The following is an 18,901-nucleotide window of genomic DNA, read 5'->3' as shown; positions in this document are numbered from 1 at the left end:
TTGAATATGTGAGCTGTGTGGCTTTGACAATATCCAAATTGCTTTGATTAAAGAAAGTGAGATGGCAAGAGAGGGATTGTTCTTTCCTGGAGGCTCTCTGAAGTTCAGTGATTCAGAACTCATCTTTCCTCCAATTTAAAAATCTTGCCATGCAGGATAAACCCCTTAACATTGACAGAAACATTGGACCCTGGAATGTGGACCTCAATTCCAAGTCGGGGCCGCCCCAGGGGAGCCAGGGTCATTTTCTGTGGCTCTGTGGATAGCGTCACCCTGATCTTGTCCTGTCTTTTTATCTCCCCACCGGGCACACCGTTGCCCCACATCCCCAAGTTGAAGGCCGAAAGGTGAGTGAGAACCAATGTCTGTGAAGGCCCGGCTTACACATCTTCACGTAATCCTTCCATGTAGCCGCGTGACTCCTGGCATCCCCCAGGGTCCAGATCCTGGCAGACCCAGTTCATGGCATCCTCACTGCTGGTCGCTATGGAGTTCACGGTGGGGCATCTATCATCCGTAGAGACGGTGCTGAAAGTGGTGAACTTCACTCTTTTCCTTTTTGAGGTAGGGGACGTTGGGGGCTCACTCTTCTGATCTGTCCCATCCATGAGTGTGGGTCCTGAAGGTTTGAACAGCTGTCCGTTGACGCTGTTTTGGGAGTTGGTGCTGAGGAGATACTTACTCTCTTCGAAATCCATGCCCCTGTCGATGGCAGTGATCTGCTCATCTTGGGAGGAAGCCAAGTTGATGTGATTCTCCAACAGTTCGGCCCGGTGGCTCAACCCGACCCAGTCATGGTACTGACTCATACCTTCTTGTTCTTCGAAGGGAACCTGTTTGTGCCTGTACTTCAATGCAAAGGTCACACAGTTTATTAGGAAGACCAAAATGGCCAGGCAGAAGACACCCAACAGGGCATACATCCCAATTTCCAAGTCGCTCAGCCCTTTGGAGGCCTGTGTGAGATCATTCTCATCCATTTCCCCATAGCTTCTGGGCAGGTCCACCTGGGCTGGGAAGCTGGTGAGGTCAATGGAGATGGTATGCAAATGGCTGTCATCATCCAAAAGGCTTTCCTGGCCATGGTTCTTCTGGAAGGTGGACCTTTCCGTTGTGGAGCCCCTTCCCTCCATGAGGCCCACGGAAGAACTGCCGTAGTACCGTCCCTCTTGACTCCGCCATTCTTGCGAGGGTTTTTTGGGTCTTCTGTCACTGACATTATTATCCAGGTGACCTCCTGCCCCCATGTGTCTGCTGTCACTGGTGTTGGGATTGGCATCGTTTTGGCCAAATTTAACTTTGATGTTGGCTGTCCCCACAGCCAACACACTCTTCCGCTTGGATTTCTGGCATGATTCACAAATAACCATTTCGACCTTCACCAGGGCACCCTGTCCTTCGGCTTCAGCGGTGATTATAGGCCACTTGAATTTGGGGTCTTGGTGGATAGAGACCACCTTCTCATCCAGTGATGTGGCCATCAGGGAGAAGTCTTTTGCATCGTAAATATCCAAGGGGGTGACAGAGCCATCACTGAATTGGACCCAGCAACTGATGGCCGCTTCCTGTTGAAGAAAATAAGTAAGTTCATCAAAATGGGCCCCAAAGCTCACTGAATACAAAGTCTTAGTAAAAATAGACACTCTGTCGCAAAGATAATACTACAAGAACAAAGGGAAACCTTTTATGCAGTGTAGAAATAAGAGGCAAGAAATACTAAGGGTATGAAAGAAAATGAATTCTTGTAAAGATGTAGAAGCCAAAGAAAACTACAACAGCAAAATGACAATGATGAAACAGGACCAGGAATAACACTCCCTAATAAGATTTGCTTTCTTTCCTCAGGTGTTGAGAGAAAGATGGCTTCTTTCTGCGGTGCAAGATCTACTTCTGCATAGTAATAAACTGCATATCAAAGGAGATTTACCGGTTAGTGGGGTCATTTACAAATGTGACACATTTAAACGAAGAATATTTATTACGTAATTTTTAAGTTGCTTTAATACTGAGTCTCTATGCATTACTCACAACACAGGTTAAAACCCCTAACCTAGACAAGGGTGCCCCAGAGGGGCTGCAGGCTTTGGTTGTGTTGGTCCTGCTACATCAGCATCTAAGCATGGGTTTGTATTGGCTTGTGGACAGTCTTGGCTTGGAGGTGAAGAGTAAAACCAACCAGCCAGAGAGAGGGTTAGGGCTAGGGTTAGGGCTGGGGTTAGGAAGGGTTAGGAAGCTTTCTGTTGGGAGAATCTTTGTCTTCCCATCCACTCTCCAACCCAACCAGTTGGGGGAAATTGGGAGACCCAAAAGTAGCCAGGGTCAAGACTTGTGTCCATCTCAGTCCCTTGTCTTTCTACTTTGTTGCTTTAGACCAGCTTTCCTTGGGACTAGTCTGTCCAGGGAGGTGATAATAGACAAGATAACCTCTAAGCCTTCAGTCTGAGTGAAGATGTCATTGGCCTTGACAGCGAACTGGGAGACCCATTGCTCCCTCCCTCCTCCTAGCTACCGGAGAAGCTGTTCCACCCCAAACCCAGAAGGATGCACAGCCCTAAGAGGCTTGTGTTCCTGCCCACCTGGCCACAGCTTATTGGACCCATAGGACGGCTGCTGTCAGAGCCACTCACCTCTGCAGCTCTGAGCCAGCCGGCATCTCCCCCTCCAATTTGAAATAAGCAAGATGGGAGTGAAGCACTTAGTGGTGGGAAGATGAGTGGGAGCTCATATAAAACTGGAGAATGAAGCTCCACTTTGGAGCAACCCACGATGGATCGGGTGTAGGCAAATGTCTGGGCACAGCATTTATTTAATGAGATAATGGACATGAGACCCCCCCGCCCCCAGTTTCCCCAAGTTCTTATAGCTGGGGTCTAAGAGGGTCCCACTATCCTTGTAATAAATCCTGTGTTATTTAAACTTGCTTGAGGGGATTTCTCTTTCTTGCAACCACAGAGCCACCGACCACGACAGAAGTTAAGTTTTCCTGGTGGAGTCTGGTCTCTGGAACTGAGAAGGGAGCTTCTCACATATGACTGGTGGTCTCTGCTCCTCCTTCAGCACAGCCAGTAAATACTGACCTTGTTAGCCATCGGCTTGGGCTGGCTGCTAAGTGGAAAATGCCTCCAAGACACAGGGCAGAAGCCACTGGATGTGACCTTGGTTTACCTGGGCCTTCTGAATGGCTGTGAAATTGCAGCAGGAAATTCAAATGCACATTGGATTTCTTGAAACTGAAATGTCGGAGCCAAGTTGCAGGCAGGGACTAAGCTCCATCCAAAGCAAGCACGGAGCAGACCTCAGGGTCACGTGCCTAGCTCTGTATGTCGGAAATGGATTAGCTCTGTGGCCTTATTCTGTCTTATCGCTTCCTTAACTCCTAACTGGCAGTCACCTGATTTGATCGCCCCAGGAAGACAGGAAGAAGCCTCGGGTTATTTCTCCTTTGCTATCTGTAACTTGCATCCTGGCTGGCATCATGCCCTGCGAAAAGGGAGGTTTGTCTTTGGCAAGAATTCGTATCCGTTATTGAGACCATCCACTTTCAAGTGCTTTCTAATCCAAACCCCTGCACACAAAGACCCCAGTGAAAGGGCAAGGGATTAGCTAACACCTGGCAGGGGAGCCTTCAGTGATGGGTTCAGGCTGGGAAAATGGTAAGGCTCTGTGTGTCCAGGGGCAGATCCAGCCTAGCCCACCTTCCTGCCCATAGTCACAGCCTCAGCAGGTGCAAGAGGGGGCCCAGATGGTAACGTACCTGCCGAGGGGAGAGCTTCCAGGAAGCGCTCCTGACCAATAAGAAAAGCTGCCCGAAAACCCCCTATGTGGGCTGGAGGCCTTCTGGCATCCCCACAGGAGGACAGTCCTGTCTCATGGGGCGCAGAGAATCAGTAGCCTGAGACCACCGTCCTTGGGCATTAAACAAGGCTCACCAAAGTCTCCATCCAATTTCTTTCTAAGAAATAAAGTTTCTCCATCTCGGATGAGGGAGGAGATCAGATGACATTTCCAAGTGCCCTTCCAACATTCCTCTGTTTGGAAACCATCGTATCAACACACAAACATGCACCACACGATACACACCACAACACGTACACATACACAACACACACTACACACTACACACATACATAACACAAACACACATATGCACAGCACACACACATACACACAACACACACACTCTATTAGCGCACACTGGTTTCCAACAAAGAGAAAGAAGGCCACGACTGATGTCACCACCGGCTTGTTACTTCTGCTTTGAGCTAAACGACAAATGTGGAAGCATCTCCTCCAATCTCCTTCCGACCCCCAGACCCGTTTCCCCATTTTTTTGAGCAGGGACTTAGCAGAAGGCTGTGGACCCCTCCTTGGAGTCTGTTCCCGCCCTCGCTTTCACGCCACTGCTCGGGGAGGTCAGCGGGGTCCAGAGCCAGGACCATCTTGGGGGGGAGAAGCAGCCCGCGTGACGCACGATGGGGCGCGAGGAGACCGCGTCCAGCCTCTCTGCTCCTGGTGCCTGTAATCCTTCACTCCTGGCAACCCTGTTGTCTGGCATCTCCCTCGGGGGGGCTAGGAGGCCTGAGGCTGAGCAGCTGCCCCTTCACAACACCTTTCCAGACTGCGGAGCACCCGATGTGCAAGCCCACTCTTCTGCGGGACCCCTCCACCCCAATTAGTGATTCCACCACACAGGCAACATGATCTACGCGTGACCTCACCCCACTGTGCGACCTCACCTGACGTGTGACCTGCTCAGGGCGGAAGCCCACCCAGTGAACGACCCCACTGACATGTGACCCAACCCACCACGTGACCCCAAGAGACGTGGGATTCCCCCGCTGGTGTGGGCCCCACCTGCTGTGTAACCGCACCTGGTGTGTGACCTCACCTGATGTGTGACCTCACCTGGTGTGTGACCTCACCTGGTGTGTGACCTCACCTGATGTGTGGCCTCACCTGGTGTGTGACCTCACCTGATGTGTGGCCTCACCTGATGTGTGGCCTCACCTGGTGTGTGACCTCACCTGGTGTGTGGCCTCACCTGGTGTGTGACCTCACCTGATGAGTGACCTTACCTGGTGTGTGACCCCCCCCCCCATGTGTAACCCCCCCTGGATATATCACCCCACCTGGTGTGTGACCTCACCTGGTGTGACCCGCCTGCTGTGTGACCCCCCTGACATGTGACCCCTTCCCACGGTGCCCCATCCCCACCCCACACCTGTCTGGGCCTTTGCAGAAGTTCTTGAGCCACCGCAGTGGCGAAGATGGCTCTGTTGCTCCCAGGGCTGAGCTGCAGGGAGAGGGACAGCCCTGCCACCAGCTGCACCCCGAGGTCTGTGATCGTCACCTTCTCATCCAGCACAGTGATGGTCTTCTCGGCCAAGATGGCATCTGACAGAGGCGACAGGATCTGAAAGGCAGAACCGACATAGGAAGGAAAAGCTCTCTGTGGCTCCAGAAATCCCCCCGATGGTGTAAACGATGCACTGCGCAAGGGGTGGATAGAGACAGACAGAGCCAGAGGAGCCGGAAAGAGCAAAAACGGGTCTTTCCCACTCATGCCTTCTTCTAAAAGATACAGCTTGCTTGTGAAAATATAGCGCATTCTTTAAGTAACAGCAAGGTGGTATCAAGGAGTGGATGGGGTAGGGCCTGGCATCCCACCTCCAGCATCAAATAAACTCCATTGCCTACCATGCACTGCCCTCAGACCTTGAGAGGAAGAATTAACATTTTCACTCATTTCAGCACTAACTTTACGATTCTTCTAACAGCATGGATCATTTCTACTATTACTTAGTGCATATTTTGTTTAAAATTATTTTATGTAAATAATTTGTTTAGTGCATACTACTTAGTGCATATCTTGTTTAAATTATTTTATGTAAATAATTTGTTTAAAAAAGCTTCATAGCGTCATAGAAAAACGGTTTCTATATGCTAGCTATATATTTCTATATTTCTCTCTTCTACACATGATCACCAATGACCAGTTACACTCAAAGAAGAGACGGTCGGTCCATGTACCACCTAAAGTATCCTGTGTGTCACCGGGAGCTTGCACTCCACACTTTGGGGAACACTGAGCAGTGACACTCAGTTGCATTTTGGAATATCAGCTTGCGTCCTCCGATAAACTCAGCTGCGAGTCCTACCCTTGACGCCGATGTCCCAAAGTCTCATTTGTCTCTGGACACCTGTGATGCCCTGGGGAATGAAGCTTCCATTCAATTTAGACCCTGAAGAGGAAATCCTGCTTTGGAAGATTGTCTGTGGAAGCACCTCTGCTCTCCCCGTCCCTCATCCAAGTTACAAAGAGCTGATTTAGACTTCCCTCTATGAATCCTTAACCTTCTGGGTGAAACAGGTTTCATTCTCCCTTCCCCAGCTTTTTTTGACGTATTTCTCTTTTCAAGTTGCTGGTGATATTTATGAAGATGTATCTCAAGATAGTTTTCCCTGGATTCATTAAATTCCTTTGTCAAAGCCCCATATTTCTATTCAAATACCTTCTTCAGTTTCTAAATCTGGTTAGGACAACTTGAATGGCGCTGGGTATGAAACATGAGTCCCCAGAAGAAAGTGGCCAAATGAATTTATAACTCAGGAGGACTCAGTGGGCATAAATAAGAGGGAAAAACGAAGGGTCTCAGGAGCAGATGCCCCACTAGGACAATTTTCATGTTTCACGCATGGGAAGCTGGCCCATTCACACTCATTGATTTTCACAGAAACACCTGATTTCTGAACAGTGTTTTATTGCGTCTTTGTATTTAAATGATCATTTTGAGTGGTCAGTGTCAAGTTGTCGTCTTGGTTCCAGTTTCCAGATATCAGCGTCACTTTAGCCCATGGATCAACTTTAATGTAGATCTTTCAAGCAAAAAAGTCAACTGTGAAGATTACAAGTGCTTGTCTATGGGGCAGATATATTTTGTTTGACATAACACTTCAAAATGGGATGAATGGCCATCCTTAAAAAACAGAGGATTTCGTAGGAAAGACAGATTTCTAGCTATTCTGGAAAAGTTGCATCATCTCTCCACACTGGGCTCCCATTTCCTCTTGGCACCTTTTGGAGATGAGTAGCAGCCTCCCTTTGCCACACTCCTCACCACTCCCTATTGTCCTCCTAACACTTAGGGCCCAAATCAGTCATCCTCTTTCACCCGATGCCCTGGCTGATTTCCTCACAGAGGGTACCTTCACAGCTTTTAGAGAGCATTGGAGCATGTGACTCCTGAGTCCCAGTTCAAAGTAATTTACTTTCCCCCTTGAATAAAATGATCTCTTTTACTTTTATTTTTTTCCAGTGGCTAAATTATTTTATTAAGTTAAGTACGTCATTTGCAAATGGTTTCATATGAAAACTTAAAAGCAAAGTTATAAAACATATTTAATAAACAGTACAGAATTAACAGCAAAATTACATTTTCTTGATTGTACAAATAAAAACATTTTGTTTCTGATAGACTGTCTGAAAATTTTATAATGTATTCTCCAACTGACAGCTGCAATATTCTATTTTAATGAGACGTCTCAGGGTTAATTCAATCATTTGATAATAATGGGTTCAAAAATGATCTCTCTTAAATATCAGCCCATTTTCCAGAATGTTTTAAATCTTCTGCAATCTAATATAGTTTCACTTTTAGCTGCTTTAGAAACCTCACTGTTTGGCTAATAGGATGATCACCTCTTCTGTAAATGGGGCAGTCACTGAGGAACAATATTTGCTCTCAGACAGGAGGTAAGTAACTCCCAAGTGACCTCCCAGAACCGTGTCTTGTGAAGGTGTTTGTTTCAAAGCTCCCATGTTGCATACTGGTTCACCCCATCCATTCCTAGCAGTAGCTGCTTACAAGACCAGTGGAATCATAATAACTCTGTTGCTTCCTTCAGTACATTTCTGAAATGCTCCAGGTTTCATCATGTGGCAGGCTGGGACCTGGTGGAGACAGCTGAGCTTCATGGCGGGATGGGAAGCTTTTCGGTGACCATGGTCAGTGAGGTGGAGTGACCAAGTGAGAAGCTGCTGGCCACACCCATGATTCTGATGAGCTCAGCCCACCCCAAGAGCTTTTTAAAAAATATTTTTAAATTACAAAAATTTTATTTTATATTGGGGTATGGTTGATTTACAATGTTGTGTTAGTTTCAGGTGTACAACAATGTGATTCAGCTATACATGTACATGTATCTGTTCTTTTTCAGATTCTTTTCCCATTGAGGTTATTACAGAGTAATGAGTAGAGTTCCCTGTGCTATACAGTAGGTCCTTGTTGGTATATGCTAATTTCAAACTCCTAATTTATCCCTCCCCAGACCTTTCCCCTTTAGCAACCATAAGTTTGTTTTCTATGTCTGTGAGGCTGTTTCTGTTTTTTTTTCTCTTCTGTTTCTGTTTTGTAACAGTTCATTTGTATCATATAAGGTTTATCATATGATATTTGTCTTTCTCTGTCTGGCTTACTTCACTTAGTATGATCATCTCTAGGTCCATCCATGTTGCTGCAAAGTATTTCATTCTTTTTTATGGCTGAGTAGTATTCCATTGTGTATATATACCACATCTTCTTCATCCATTCATCCATCAGTGGACATTCAGGTTGATTCCATGTCTCAGCTGTTGTAAATAGTGCTGCAGTGAACATTGGGGTGCAGGTATCTTTTTGAATTCGAGTTTTTGTCTTTTCCAGATATACGCCCAGGAGTGGGACTGCTGGATCATATAGTACCTTTATTTTTAGAGCTTTTGTCCCAAGATAGTAACATCCACCGTGTCTTAGAGACAAATAATGTCTTGGAGTTTCAAACATGACCCATCCTGAGAAGCCAGTCCATCATTATACCTCTTCTGGTGTTTATTTGACAGCTTCTTTTGGTCTGTTTACTCTGAAAATGGATACTGTGAAATAGAGCTACCGTATGATCCAGGGATACCACTCCTGGGCATACATCTAGACAAAACTCTAATTCAATACATGCACCCCAATGTTCATTGCAGCACTATGTACAACAGCCAAGACACGGAAGCAACCTGAATGTCCATCTACAGATGAATGGATAAAGAGGATGTGGTACAGATATACAATGGAATACTACTCAGCCATAAAAAAAAGAATGAAATAATGTCATTTGCAACAACAGAAATGGACCTAGATATTATCACACTAAGTAAAAAGTAAGCCAGACAGAGAAAGACAAATATCATATGATATCACTTACATGTGGAATCTAAGAAAATGATAAGGTGCACTTATTTACAAAACAGAAATAGACCCACGGACATAGAAAACAAACTTATGGTTACCAAAAGGGAAAGGGGGGGATAAATTAGGCGTTTGGGACTAACATATACACGCTACTATATATAAAATCGATAAACGACAAGGACCTACTGTATAGCACAGGGAACTATATTCAGTATCTTGTAATAACCTATAATGGAAAAGAATATGAAAAAGAAGAGATGTATACATATGTATAGCTGCATCACTTTTCTGTACACCTGAAACTAACACAACATTGTACATCGACTCTACTTCAATAAAAAAATAAATAAATAAAAATGGATATTGCTCTAAGTGACAACAAACAGCCGAGTTCTTGTCTGGGTAGAGACGTGACAGGAATACAGAGAGTCTTTGCCTTGGGGGGTTTCTTACCTGAATGGTGGTCATCCCGAGCTCCTGGCCAATCAGGACTTGTCCCCCTTGCAGCTTGGCAATCCGGGGCTCCTCCACCTGCATGAAGTCCTTTACCAGCTCCGTGATGTCCACCTGCCAATCTGAGCCCAGCAGGTGGGCCAGCTGCCCCCCGGGCTCAGCCACCTCGGCCACAAACTGAGTCAAGACCCGCACCATGGCGTGCTGGTACTGGAGAGCGCAGCCCCGGCCTTTCTTCTCGTCTTCGTCCTCTTCCTCGCTGTCCCGAGCTGGCCTGTCAAGGGGTCAGTTCGATTGAACAGATGCTGATTTGTTGGGTCAACGGTTGGGGGCGGGGGGTGAAGCATGGCAGGGGCTGCAGAGGTGAGTGGGCATGAGCCCTGCCTTCGGGGAGTTCACAGCCCGGGGTGGGGGGGCTCAGACAGATGTGCAGGGGTGTTGCTCAGGAGATCTGAGCACTGCTGTGGCCTGACCAGTACTGACCAGTCAGAATGGGCTGGTGTGGTCAGCAGAGTTCTAAGGTGTCCCCTCTGAGCCCCATATCTCCTGGTATTCACTTTGTGAAATCCCCTTCCCTTTGGGTGTGGGCTGGACCTAGTAAAAGTTTCTTCCAATGAAAGATTACAGCAGGACTTCCCTGGCGGTCCAGTGGTTAAGACTCCGCACTTCCGATGCAGGGGGCACGGGTTCAATCCCTAGTCGGGGAACTAAGATCCCACGTGCCACGCGGTGCGGTGAAAAAAAAAAAAAATTACAGCAAAAGTTATAGGATGTCACCTTCAAGATTAGGTTTTCAGAAACTATGACTTCTGTCTTGTTCAGCCCTCTTTCCTTGGTTCTTCTCTCTTGCCTGCCCTGATGAAGTCAGCTGCCATGCTGTGTGCGGCCCTATGGAGGCGTCTTACAGCTGGAAACAGCATCCTCTGGCCAACAGCCAGTGAGGAGCTAAGACCTCCCAACAACCACATGAGCTTGGACGTAGGTCCTTCCCCACCAGAGCCTTGTGATGAGACTGCAGCCCCAGCTGACAACTGGACTGCAGCTTACGAGAGACCCAGCTAAGCCTTGCCTGGATTCCGGATCCAGAGGAACTGTGAGATAATAGGTTTTTCTTTTAAGCCACCTGGTTTTGGGATAAGCCACTAAATTACGTAGCAATAGATAATTAATACAGTAAGGCCCTGGGTGACCAGTATAGCCCTACAAACCAGTACCCGAGGGAAGTGAGTGTTTAACTCAAGGTAAGGTATTTTGTGATAATAGATGCAGAAAGGACCAGGCAGGAGGCAGATGTTAGCAGATGTCAGCTGCTCCCTCGACATCTGATGCCTTATGTGCCGTCAGTCCTTCCCGGCACCATCACGGTCTCCATCAGAAGAGCCGCTCCCTCCTCGAAGTGGTTCTCTTGCCGTATCTGAGCTGGACAGTTGTGACAGCATCTGGACTGTTCACGATCACACTCGGCCAGTCCTTGGGTGAGTCTTTCCCTGCAACCACTTGCCCTCAGTAGCGTCAGTAATCACGCCGAACTCCATTCTCCCCACTCAACCTCAGAAACCCCCGTGGTTGAGGAAAGGGGCATTGCTGAAACCATCTTCCAACGGCACACAGGACCCAAGCCTTCATTCCTGAAGCCCTGCCCTCTCCCAGGTGCCGTAAGAACTCAAAGGGGTGGACTTCCAAGGGAAGGAATATAAAAGCTGTCCCTCACCTAAGTACCAGTTCACTCCTCCCTGCTGAGCACCCAGACTCCAGGAATATTTCCTTGTCTAATTCCGCACATGCTCACTTTTGACTTTCTACAAGTCCCTTGTATACGATTCCTTAAGCATGGGTTTCTCCAAGGTGACCAAGTCTCTGAACAAAACTCTCTTTGTACCCGATGCCTGTTTATTTGCCTGATGTGGGGGGTGCAGACTTATCAGTCCATCTAACACCATCAGAGTGATGCACCAGGCACACAGGTGACAAGCTTCGGACTTCATCTCCCCAAGGGAAAGTGATCTCAGTGTTTCTGGGCTGGAGGGACAAAGAGACTGCCCAGGTCAGCCAGCATCTGTTCAGACAGCTCTCTAGTGGACCTCTGTTGCTTGGGTCCTCCACGAATGAATTCTTCCCTCCTCCTGGTATTGACCTCTTGGTTCAGGCAGGGTTGACCTCTTTCCCTAGCTCCTCTGGCCCCAGCCAGGGGAATGTGGCTGCAGCCTAGCTGGCCAATCAGTGTATTCTGTCTCCTCCTCCTCCCCCTCCCCTCCCCCTCCCCTCCCCTCCCCCTCCTCCCCCTCCCCTCCCCCTCCCCTCCCCTCCCCCTCCTCCTCCTCCACTCCCCCTCCCCTCCCCTCCCCCTCCTCCCCCTCCCCTCCCCCTCCTCCCCCTCCCCCTCCCCTCCTCCTCCCCCTCCTCCTCCTTCTCCTCCTCGGCTACAGTGATTAGATCAGGAATGGACATATAACCCAAGTGAAGATAACACTGAACTCCAGGATTCTTGCATGAGTTATTGGGCAAGAGAGGATGTACTTTCTGCAGAGTCGCGGAGAAGGCAGAGTGAAAGTCTGGAACCTCATGAGAAAAGCCTGATGGGTGATGAAGCCAACACAAAGCAAGCAGGAGCCAAGAGGTGGAGAGAGAACCAGTCCTTAGGGTACCAAGGAACCCCTGGAACCAGACATGCCTGAAATCAGCTACCCTGTAAATTTCCGTCTTCAGCCTAAGCGCACTTGACTTGGGTTTCTGCTATGGCGCCTGACCTGCACACCCACCTCTTGTTGGAGACAATGGGGACTCTCCAGCCCTTGATCTGGTTGAGCTCGGTGTCCGAGACCTCGATCTGCAGGGGCAGACGGGGCACCCACACCATCATCTCCAGAGGACTGGTCAGGTGCTGGTAGGTGAAGTTCACCACCACATTCACCTTGCCCTTCATTTCCTTCCCGTTGACGAAGACGTAGTCACATCTGTCAGAAACCTGGGAAGAGTGGAGAGAAGGGTGGGGGACGCATGAGTTTTTAATCACATCCCAAAGGAAGAACAAGAGAAAGCGGCGGAGGAAAGCAGTGTCGTGACTCTTTTGGGGTCACAATCATGGGGAGTTAGTCCTAACGTGGACACTGGATTTTGCTTTCCGAGACAGCAGAGGCTGTGATGACAGATGCCACGGGGCCCCATCCGCCTCTCCTGGGAGCTCTTTAACTGGGTGGGTACACTCACCCCTGCCTGCTGCAGGTGCTTTGCTGCACCTCCTCTGACAGACTGCCCTTAGGTGCTGGAGCCGAACCTGCAGAATTACCTGGGTGCTCGGTACCACTCAGCCCACCTTTTTGCCCGATGATGACTTCCTGGTTTGCCTCAAGGAGGGACGAACCGTGTGTGCACAGTTCATGACCCGGAGCTCCCCTGGGGATGGGCCGAGGCTCGATCTCATCTGAAGCCATCCCGGCTCCGCTTCTCCCCTTTCTGCATCCGGCCTCCCTCACTCCCGTACGGACGTCTCCAGAGAACACCCTCGGCAAGTCACGTGCAGACAAGCTCCCATCTTAGCTGTGCGGGCAGATTCCTCGTGGTTCCTGGGAACGTCTCAGTGGGATTCTCCCCACCTGCCCGCCGTGGTAACTAGCTCAGTGATTCACTTCCCGTCGCTTCCATTTAGGTGTCCTGTCCTGCCCCCCACTCCCGCCTCCACGTCCTGGAGTCAGTCCCCAGATACACCCGCCGCCCTCGAGTCCGTGGCTCAGGCTCTGCTTTCCAGAGAATCCAGACACGTTAATCCAGGCCCCTGTTAGCTCATTTCATCCTCAGAACAACCCCAAGACAAGCATTCCCATTAGTCCCATATTCCAGATGAGGAAGCTGAGAGTTAAAGGAGCTTGACTGTGGTCCCACGATTCAGCCCTGGGGTCTGGCTGTGGAATGCACGTTCGCAGCTTGTGCTGGTGTACGAGACTGCTCCCCTCTGCACACGTCTGAGAGCAAAGCCAAGTTCAAAGAAAAGACCTTGTCTCCTTGTCTTTGTCTCCCAGCTCTCCAGGGGAGCTCGTGCTCATCCTAAACAAGACTTGGGGCAAAGCTTTGGGGTCGTGTGGTAGCATGAACGATGGCCCCCAAAGATACCAGGTCCTAATCCTCGGAACCGGTACGTTACCTTATTTGGCAAAAAGGACTTTGTGGGTGTGATTAAGTTAAGGATCTGGAGGTGAACAGATGACCCTAGATTATCCAGGTGGGCCCTAAATGTAATCCGAGTGTCCTTATAGGAGAGGAACAGAGGGACATTCAACCACCGTGACAGAGGAAGGACACGTGTCACCAAAGCCAGATGCTACACGGCCGGCTTTGAGGATGCAGGACAGGGCCAAGGAATCCAAGGAAGGCGTCTCTAGAAGCTGGAAGAGGCTGGGAATCATTCTCTCCTAGGGCCTCTGGGGGGAGTGCGGCCCTGCTGATACCTTGTGAAGCTGATGAAGGACTTCTGGCCTCCAGAACTGTGAGAGAATAAACGTGTGTGGTTCTCAAGTAACTTTTTTTTTTTTTTTGGCCACACTGCACAGCTTGTGGGATCTTAGTTCCCTGACCAGGGATCGAACTCGCGCCCCCTGCGGTGGAAGCGCAGAGTCCTAACCACTGGGCCGCCAGGGAAGTCCCTAAATGTGTGTGGTTTTAAGCCACCGGGCTTGTGGTCATTTGTCCCAGCAGGAGATGGCCACAGAGAGGGAGAGGAGGATGGGCAGAGGCCACGAGGGCTCCTTCCCTGCTCTGGGGCTTGGCTGGTTGAGCTTGGAGGGAGGATGGGCAGGAGCAAGGCCCCCCGTTTATTGAGCACTTAATACGTGCCCGGCCGAGCAGCTGAACACATCCCAGGTGTGGTCCCAGTTAGTGGTCACGAGAACCCAGGACGTGGGTGCCGTTGCTGTCAGTTCACGGGAGGTCAACCTGAGGTCCAAGACATTAGGTACCATTTCCCGAGGACGCACAGCTGGGAAGCGGAAAAGACCAGGCTCAGCCCAAGTCTGCCCCCAGCTGCCCTGCCTCCGGCACGGGCATCACTCTTGCCCGGACGCTCTCTCGCAGTCTGTTGTTTTTTAAAGGATGCAGGCCTTCCCCCCAGCACTTAGAGGGGTGTGAAGGAAAGCAAAGCAGGAATCACTAGGTTGTTCACACATCTTAGAAAGGATTGCTAATGACGGCCCCTTTGATCTTCCTGGTGAGGGAACAAGGGCACAGCACACGCATGGGGGCAGTGGGAGGCTCGGCCTCCAGGGGATGGTCAGTGATTCGGAGGGAAACACGGGCCCGGGTCCACTTATGAGCTGGAGCTGGCGGTCCTCCTATAGCGGAAGTACTTAAATCTGATTGAAAGGCAGAACGGAACCAGCCCAGGTGGCTCTATTGTAACTTGTGTCCTGGCCACGGCCCTTTCTTCTTCAGGGCTGGCGAGTCTTGAATCTTAGGCTTTCTCTTTTTACGCCTTTCAAGTCTGAATCAGGCTGAACTGCCACAGATGAGCCGACAGAGAGAGAGAGAGAGAGAGAGGAAATACTGACAAGACTTGGTTTCAGAAAAAGAAGCTGTTTCATGACCTTAATTTTCTGGGCCCTCTTGCCAAACCAGGGGTTCTAAGAAAAGACACGTGGAGATCATCGTGGGTGAAAGCCCATCCCCTCAATCCCCCTGTGGACGAGAGATGCAGACGCCTGGTGTGCTGGGCATAGTCATGAGCATAAAATTAAGTCTCCACGTGTTTTTGTTTCGATTTTAAAACTCTGTGTTTTTTCCTTGAGGAAATGAGAAAAAGTTGGGGCTAGACACGGGCAAAAAGGATGAAGAAGGTAAGCAGAGGGAAAGCAGGGCTTGACACCTAGGCAGTTACTCTTAGCAGACATGCGTGGAGGCAGCTGATGCCCAGGACTTGGAAGGGCAGTGCTGGGTCGGCGGGGCGGAGCGCTGAGGTAGAGATGGTGTGTGTGTGTGTGTGTGTGTGTGTGTGTGTGTGTGTGTGTGTGTGTGTGTGTGTGTGTGTGTGTGTGTGTGTGTGTGTGTGTGTGTGTGTTTACATCAAGTAATAAGAACAGCACCCACCTTTGATGGGAGGTTTGTAAATCTCTGCCCCCGGCCCCTCTGCTTTTCCGTGCCCGGCCCCTGTCCTTGCTCTGCGCGTGGAAGCATCACTAAAACTGTTTGCCAACCACACCTGGTTCTTCCTTGGTGGCATGGTGGGACTGTGCTTCTGGCTCACCTGTCTCACTCACCCGTCGACGATAAGCTGTGAGTGGAACCGACACGGGTCACCTCCTGCGGGAACATTTTAATTTCCCACGAGGGACCTTCCAGAGGTCCCCGTCCCTCCAGCTTGGGGCCCGGCGGGGGAGGAGGGGGGGACTGCCCCTCCAGCCCGGGCTCCTGAGAGTCTGTGACAGGGACAGCCCCCCACAAAGCCACAAGGGATAGGCGGCATGGGTGGCAGGTAACGCCTCTTGTTTGAAGTCACTGATATTTCAGATTATTTGTTACATCACATTGATGGAGCTTATTCTGACCACTGCAACATGCCTGGGCATAATCTGATTAATAAAAATAATCTATTTTAATAAAAAGAGAACCACAAGTCTGTTCTCTAGGTCCGTGATCCTGTTTCTGTTTCGTAGACAAGTTCATTGGTGCCATATTTTAGGTTCCACCTATAAGTGATATCATGATGTTTGTCTTTCTCTGTCTGACTTACTTAAGTATGAGCATCTCTAAGAAGTCCATCCACGTTGCTGCAAATGGCATTGTTTCATACTTCAATAAAATAAATTAAAAAAAAATAGAACGCACCAAATTAACGGATTGAGTAGGCTAGGGCTGGGTGAGTAAGATCTACGAAGACAGATAAGATAATGAGGTGGCGGCTGAGAGGATCCTAATTCTTGCAAACTCGAAACAAGCCAAGAACGTAATTGGGGTCTGCACCAGGGGCCAGAGGTCTTCGTCTTATACGGGCTACTCACGCCTCGTCCCTGAATGCCAGGGTACGGGACCTCCCCGCCTCAGGCTAATGACTTTCTCGTGGGGGCAAGGCGGGAATAAAGACACAGACCTACTAGAGAATGGACTTGAGGATATGGGGAGGGGGAAGGGTAAGATGTGACAAGGTGAGAGAGTGGCATGGACATATATACACTACCAAACATAAAATAGCTAGCTAGTGGGAAGCAGCCGCATAGCACAGGGAGATGAGCTCGGTGCTTTGTGACCACCTAGAGGGGTGGGATGGGGAGGGTGGGAGGGAGGGAGACGCAAGAGGGAACAGATATGGGAACATATGTATATGTATAACTGATTCACTTTGTTATACAGCAGAAACTAACAAACCATTGTAAAGCAATGCTACTCCAATAAAGGTGTTAAAAAAAAAAACTGCATGCAAACGAAGTAAGTAAAAGTCAGGGAGGAGCCACATGGGGCCTATTCAGGCTGCACCCTGGAGGAGGGTGTGTGTGAAGCTGCAGAAGGATTTGAGTAGACTATAAAGACTGAGGGCTCCTGGGGGAAAGACTTTGCGGGTAAGTGAGTGGGATTTACTCAGCCTGTGTGCTGGGGAGTTTGGGGGCATGACACCTGCCCCGGGGGGACGGATGCTCGTGAAAAAAGCGTGGCCGTGAGTCTGTGGTACCGCTGGGACCTGCTTGTTGTCGTCCTTGCATGGACGGGACTCCAGCCTAGGGGGCGTCAGAGATCTTTCATTTTTGGTAACGCTTGTGACTCAGCCCGGACGCTGCAAGTTATGGCTGTTACTGCCTTGCTGGCTCTCCTGGTCTCTTGCTGCTTCCAAAGATTTTCAAGTCTGTTCAGAGGAAGCAGCAAAGGAAGAGAAGGAGGAGGGGGAGGGGGAGAAGGAGGGAGGGACGGAGAGAGACTTAGAAGGGCTTCCTTTGACGTCCCTGGCCTCACTGGAGATGCCTGGTGGTGGTGAGGTCTTCCCACCCCTGCTCATCCCTGGGGCAGTCTGTGGGCAAACATCGGCCGTATGAGCACATCTTAGGACAACCTCTGCAGCCCCTCTCAAACTCCAGAGCCCGCCTGGGGAAGCAGGGTCTCCTGAACCCCATCTGTGGAAGGCTGGATAACGGCTCCCAAAGATGTCAGGTTCTGATCCCTGGAACCTGTAAATGTCACCTTCTATGGAAAAAGGGTCTTTGTGGATGTGACTAAATTCAAGGTTTTGAGATGAGAGCATCCTGGATTACGGGTCCTGAATGCAGTCCCAGTATCCATATCCAGGAGAGGCAGAGGAGGCTAGACATAGACGAACAGCAGCCCACGCGGAGAGAAGCAGCTGAGGCAGACGCTGGAGTGACGCGGCCACAAGCCAACGAATGCCGGCTGCTACGGGCAGCTGGAGCAGGTCCTCCCCTGGAGCCCCCAGAGGGAGCACGACTTCAGCCTCCTGGCCTCCGGACTGTGAGACAAGGCATTTCTGTGGTTTTAAGACCCCGAGTCTGTGGTCATTTGTGGCAGTGGCCACGGGAATCTAACACACCATCCTGGCCCACCTCTGCCCCTGTCCTGTTCTGCCCCCTCATCCCTCACCCCCTTACTTCCCGGGGGTCTTTCCTCAATGAGTCTCATGCACATGGTGCCTGAGCTCCGGGGAACCTGACCTAAGACTTGTTGACCTTCATTTGGGAAGACACCAGCCTGACGCCCCCAAAGGCAGACCTGGCCCCCGACTGCATCCTTGACGTCTGCCCAGGACAGACCAGCTGAGAAGTGTTCTTGCAAGAGCCGATGGGGCAGAACTGGTCCTTCCAGCCCGACATCCGTCTTTCTCTCCATCTACCTGGACGTTGCATTTGAGTGTTAAACATTACAAACTCCCCCTGGGAGCTGAACCAGAGAAACAGGATGGTCTAGGTGAGCTGACAAGACCTGTTCGTTCCTTCTTGTTTAAATACAAGTGACTGTACATGTCCAATAATTCATGGCAGTTAAGTTAAAATGAGGCCGTTCAGGTGAGAAGAGATTAGGACACACGGAGAGACGTCGGGGTGCTCACATGCTGAGGGAAGACCAGGTGAGGACACAGGGAGAAGGCAGCTGTCTAAATGCCCAGGAGAGAGGCCTCAGGAGAAACCAACCCTGCCAACACCTTGACCTTGGACCTCCAGCCTCCAGGACTGTGACACAATACACTTCTGTTGTTTAAGCTCCCCTGGTCCATGGTATCTTGTTATGGCAGCCTGAGCAGACTAATA

The 18,901-nt window shown here is 49.9% G+C and overlaps 1 protein-coding gene across 1 annotated transcript in view; it reads right to left on the bottom strand.

Moving 5' to 3' along the window:
- Positions 1-380: 380 nt before the first annotated feature.
- Positions 381-18,901, bottom strand: part of TMEM132D (transmembrane protein 132D) — a 683,845-nt gene continuing 665,324 nt past the window's right edge. Inside the window, exons 6-9 of the mRNA XM_068563370.1 lie at positions 12,431-12,636; positions 9,672-9,945; positions 5,222-5,413; positions 381-1,565 (exon numbers count right to left, since the gene is read on the bottom strand). Of these exons, the coding sequence (XP_068419471.1) occupies positions 381-1,565; positions 5,222-5,413; positions 9,672-9,945; positions 12,431-12,636 (1,857 nt within the window). The remainder of the gene's footprint in view (positions 1,566-5,221; positions 5,414-9,671; positions 9,946-12,430; positions 12,637-18,901) is intronic.

This window comes from Eschrichtius robustus, chromosome 14, assembly GCF_028021215.1.
Source record: "Eschrichtius robustus isolate mEscRob2 chromosome 14, mEscRob2.pri, whole genome shotgun sequence".
In the NCBI taxonomy this organism is placed as follows: domain Eukaryota; kingdom Metazoa; phylum Chordata; class Mammalia; order Artiodactyla; family Eschrichtiidae; genus Eschrichtius; species Eschrichtius robustus.
This window is presented reverse-complemented; position numbering and strand designations above follow the sequence as displayed.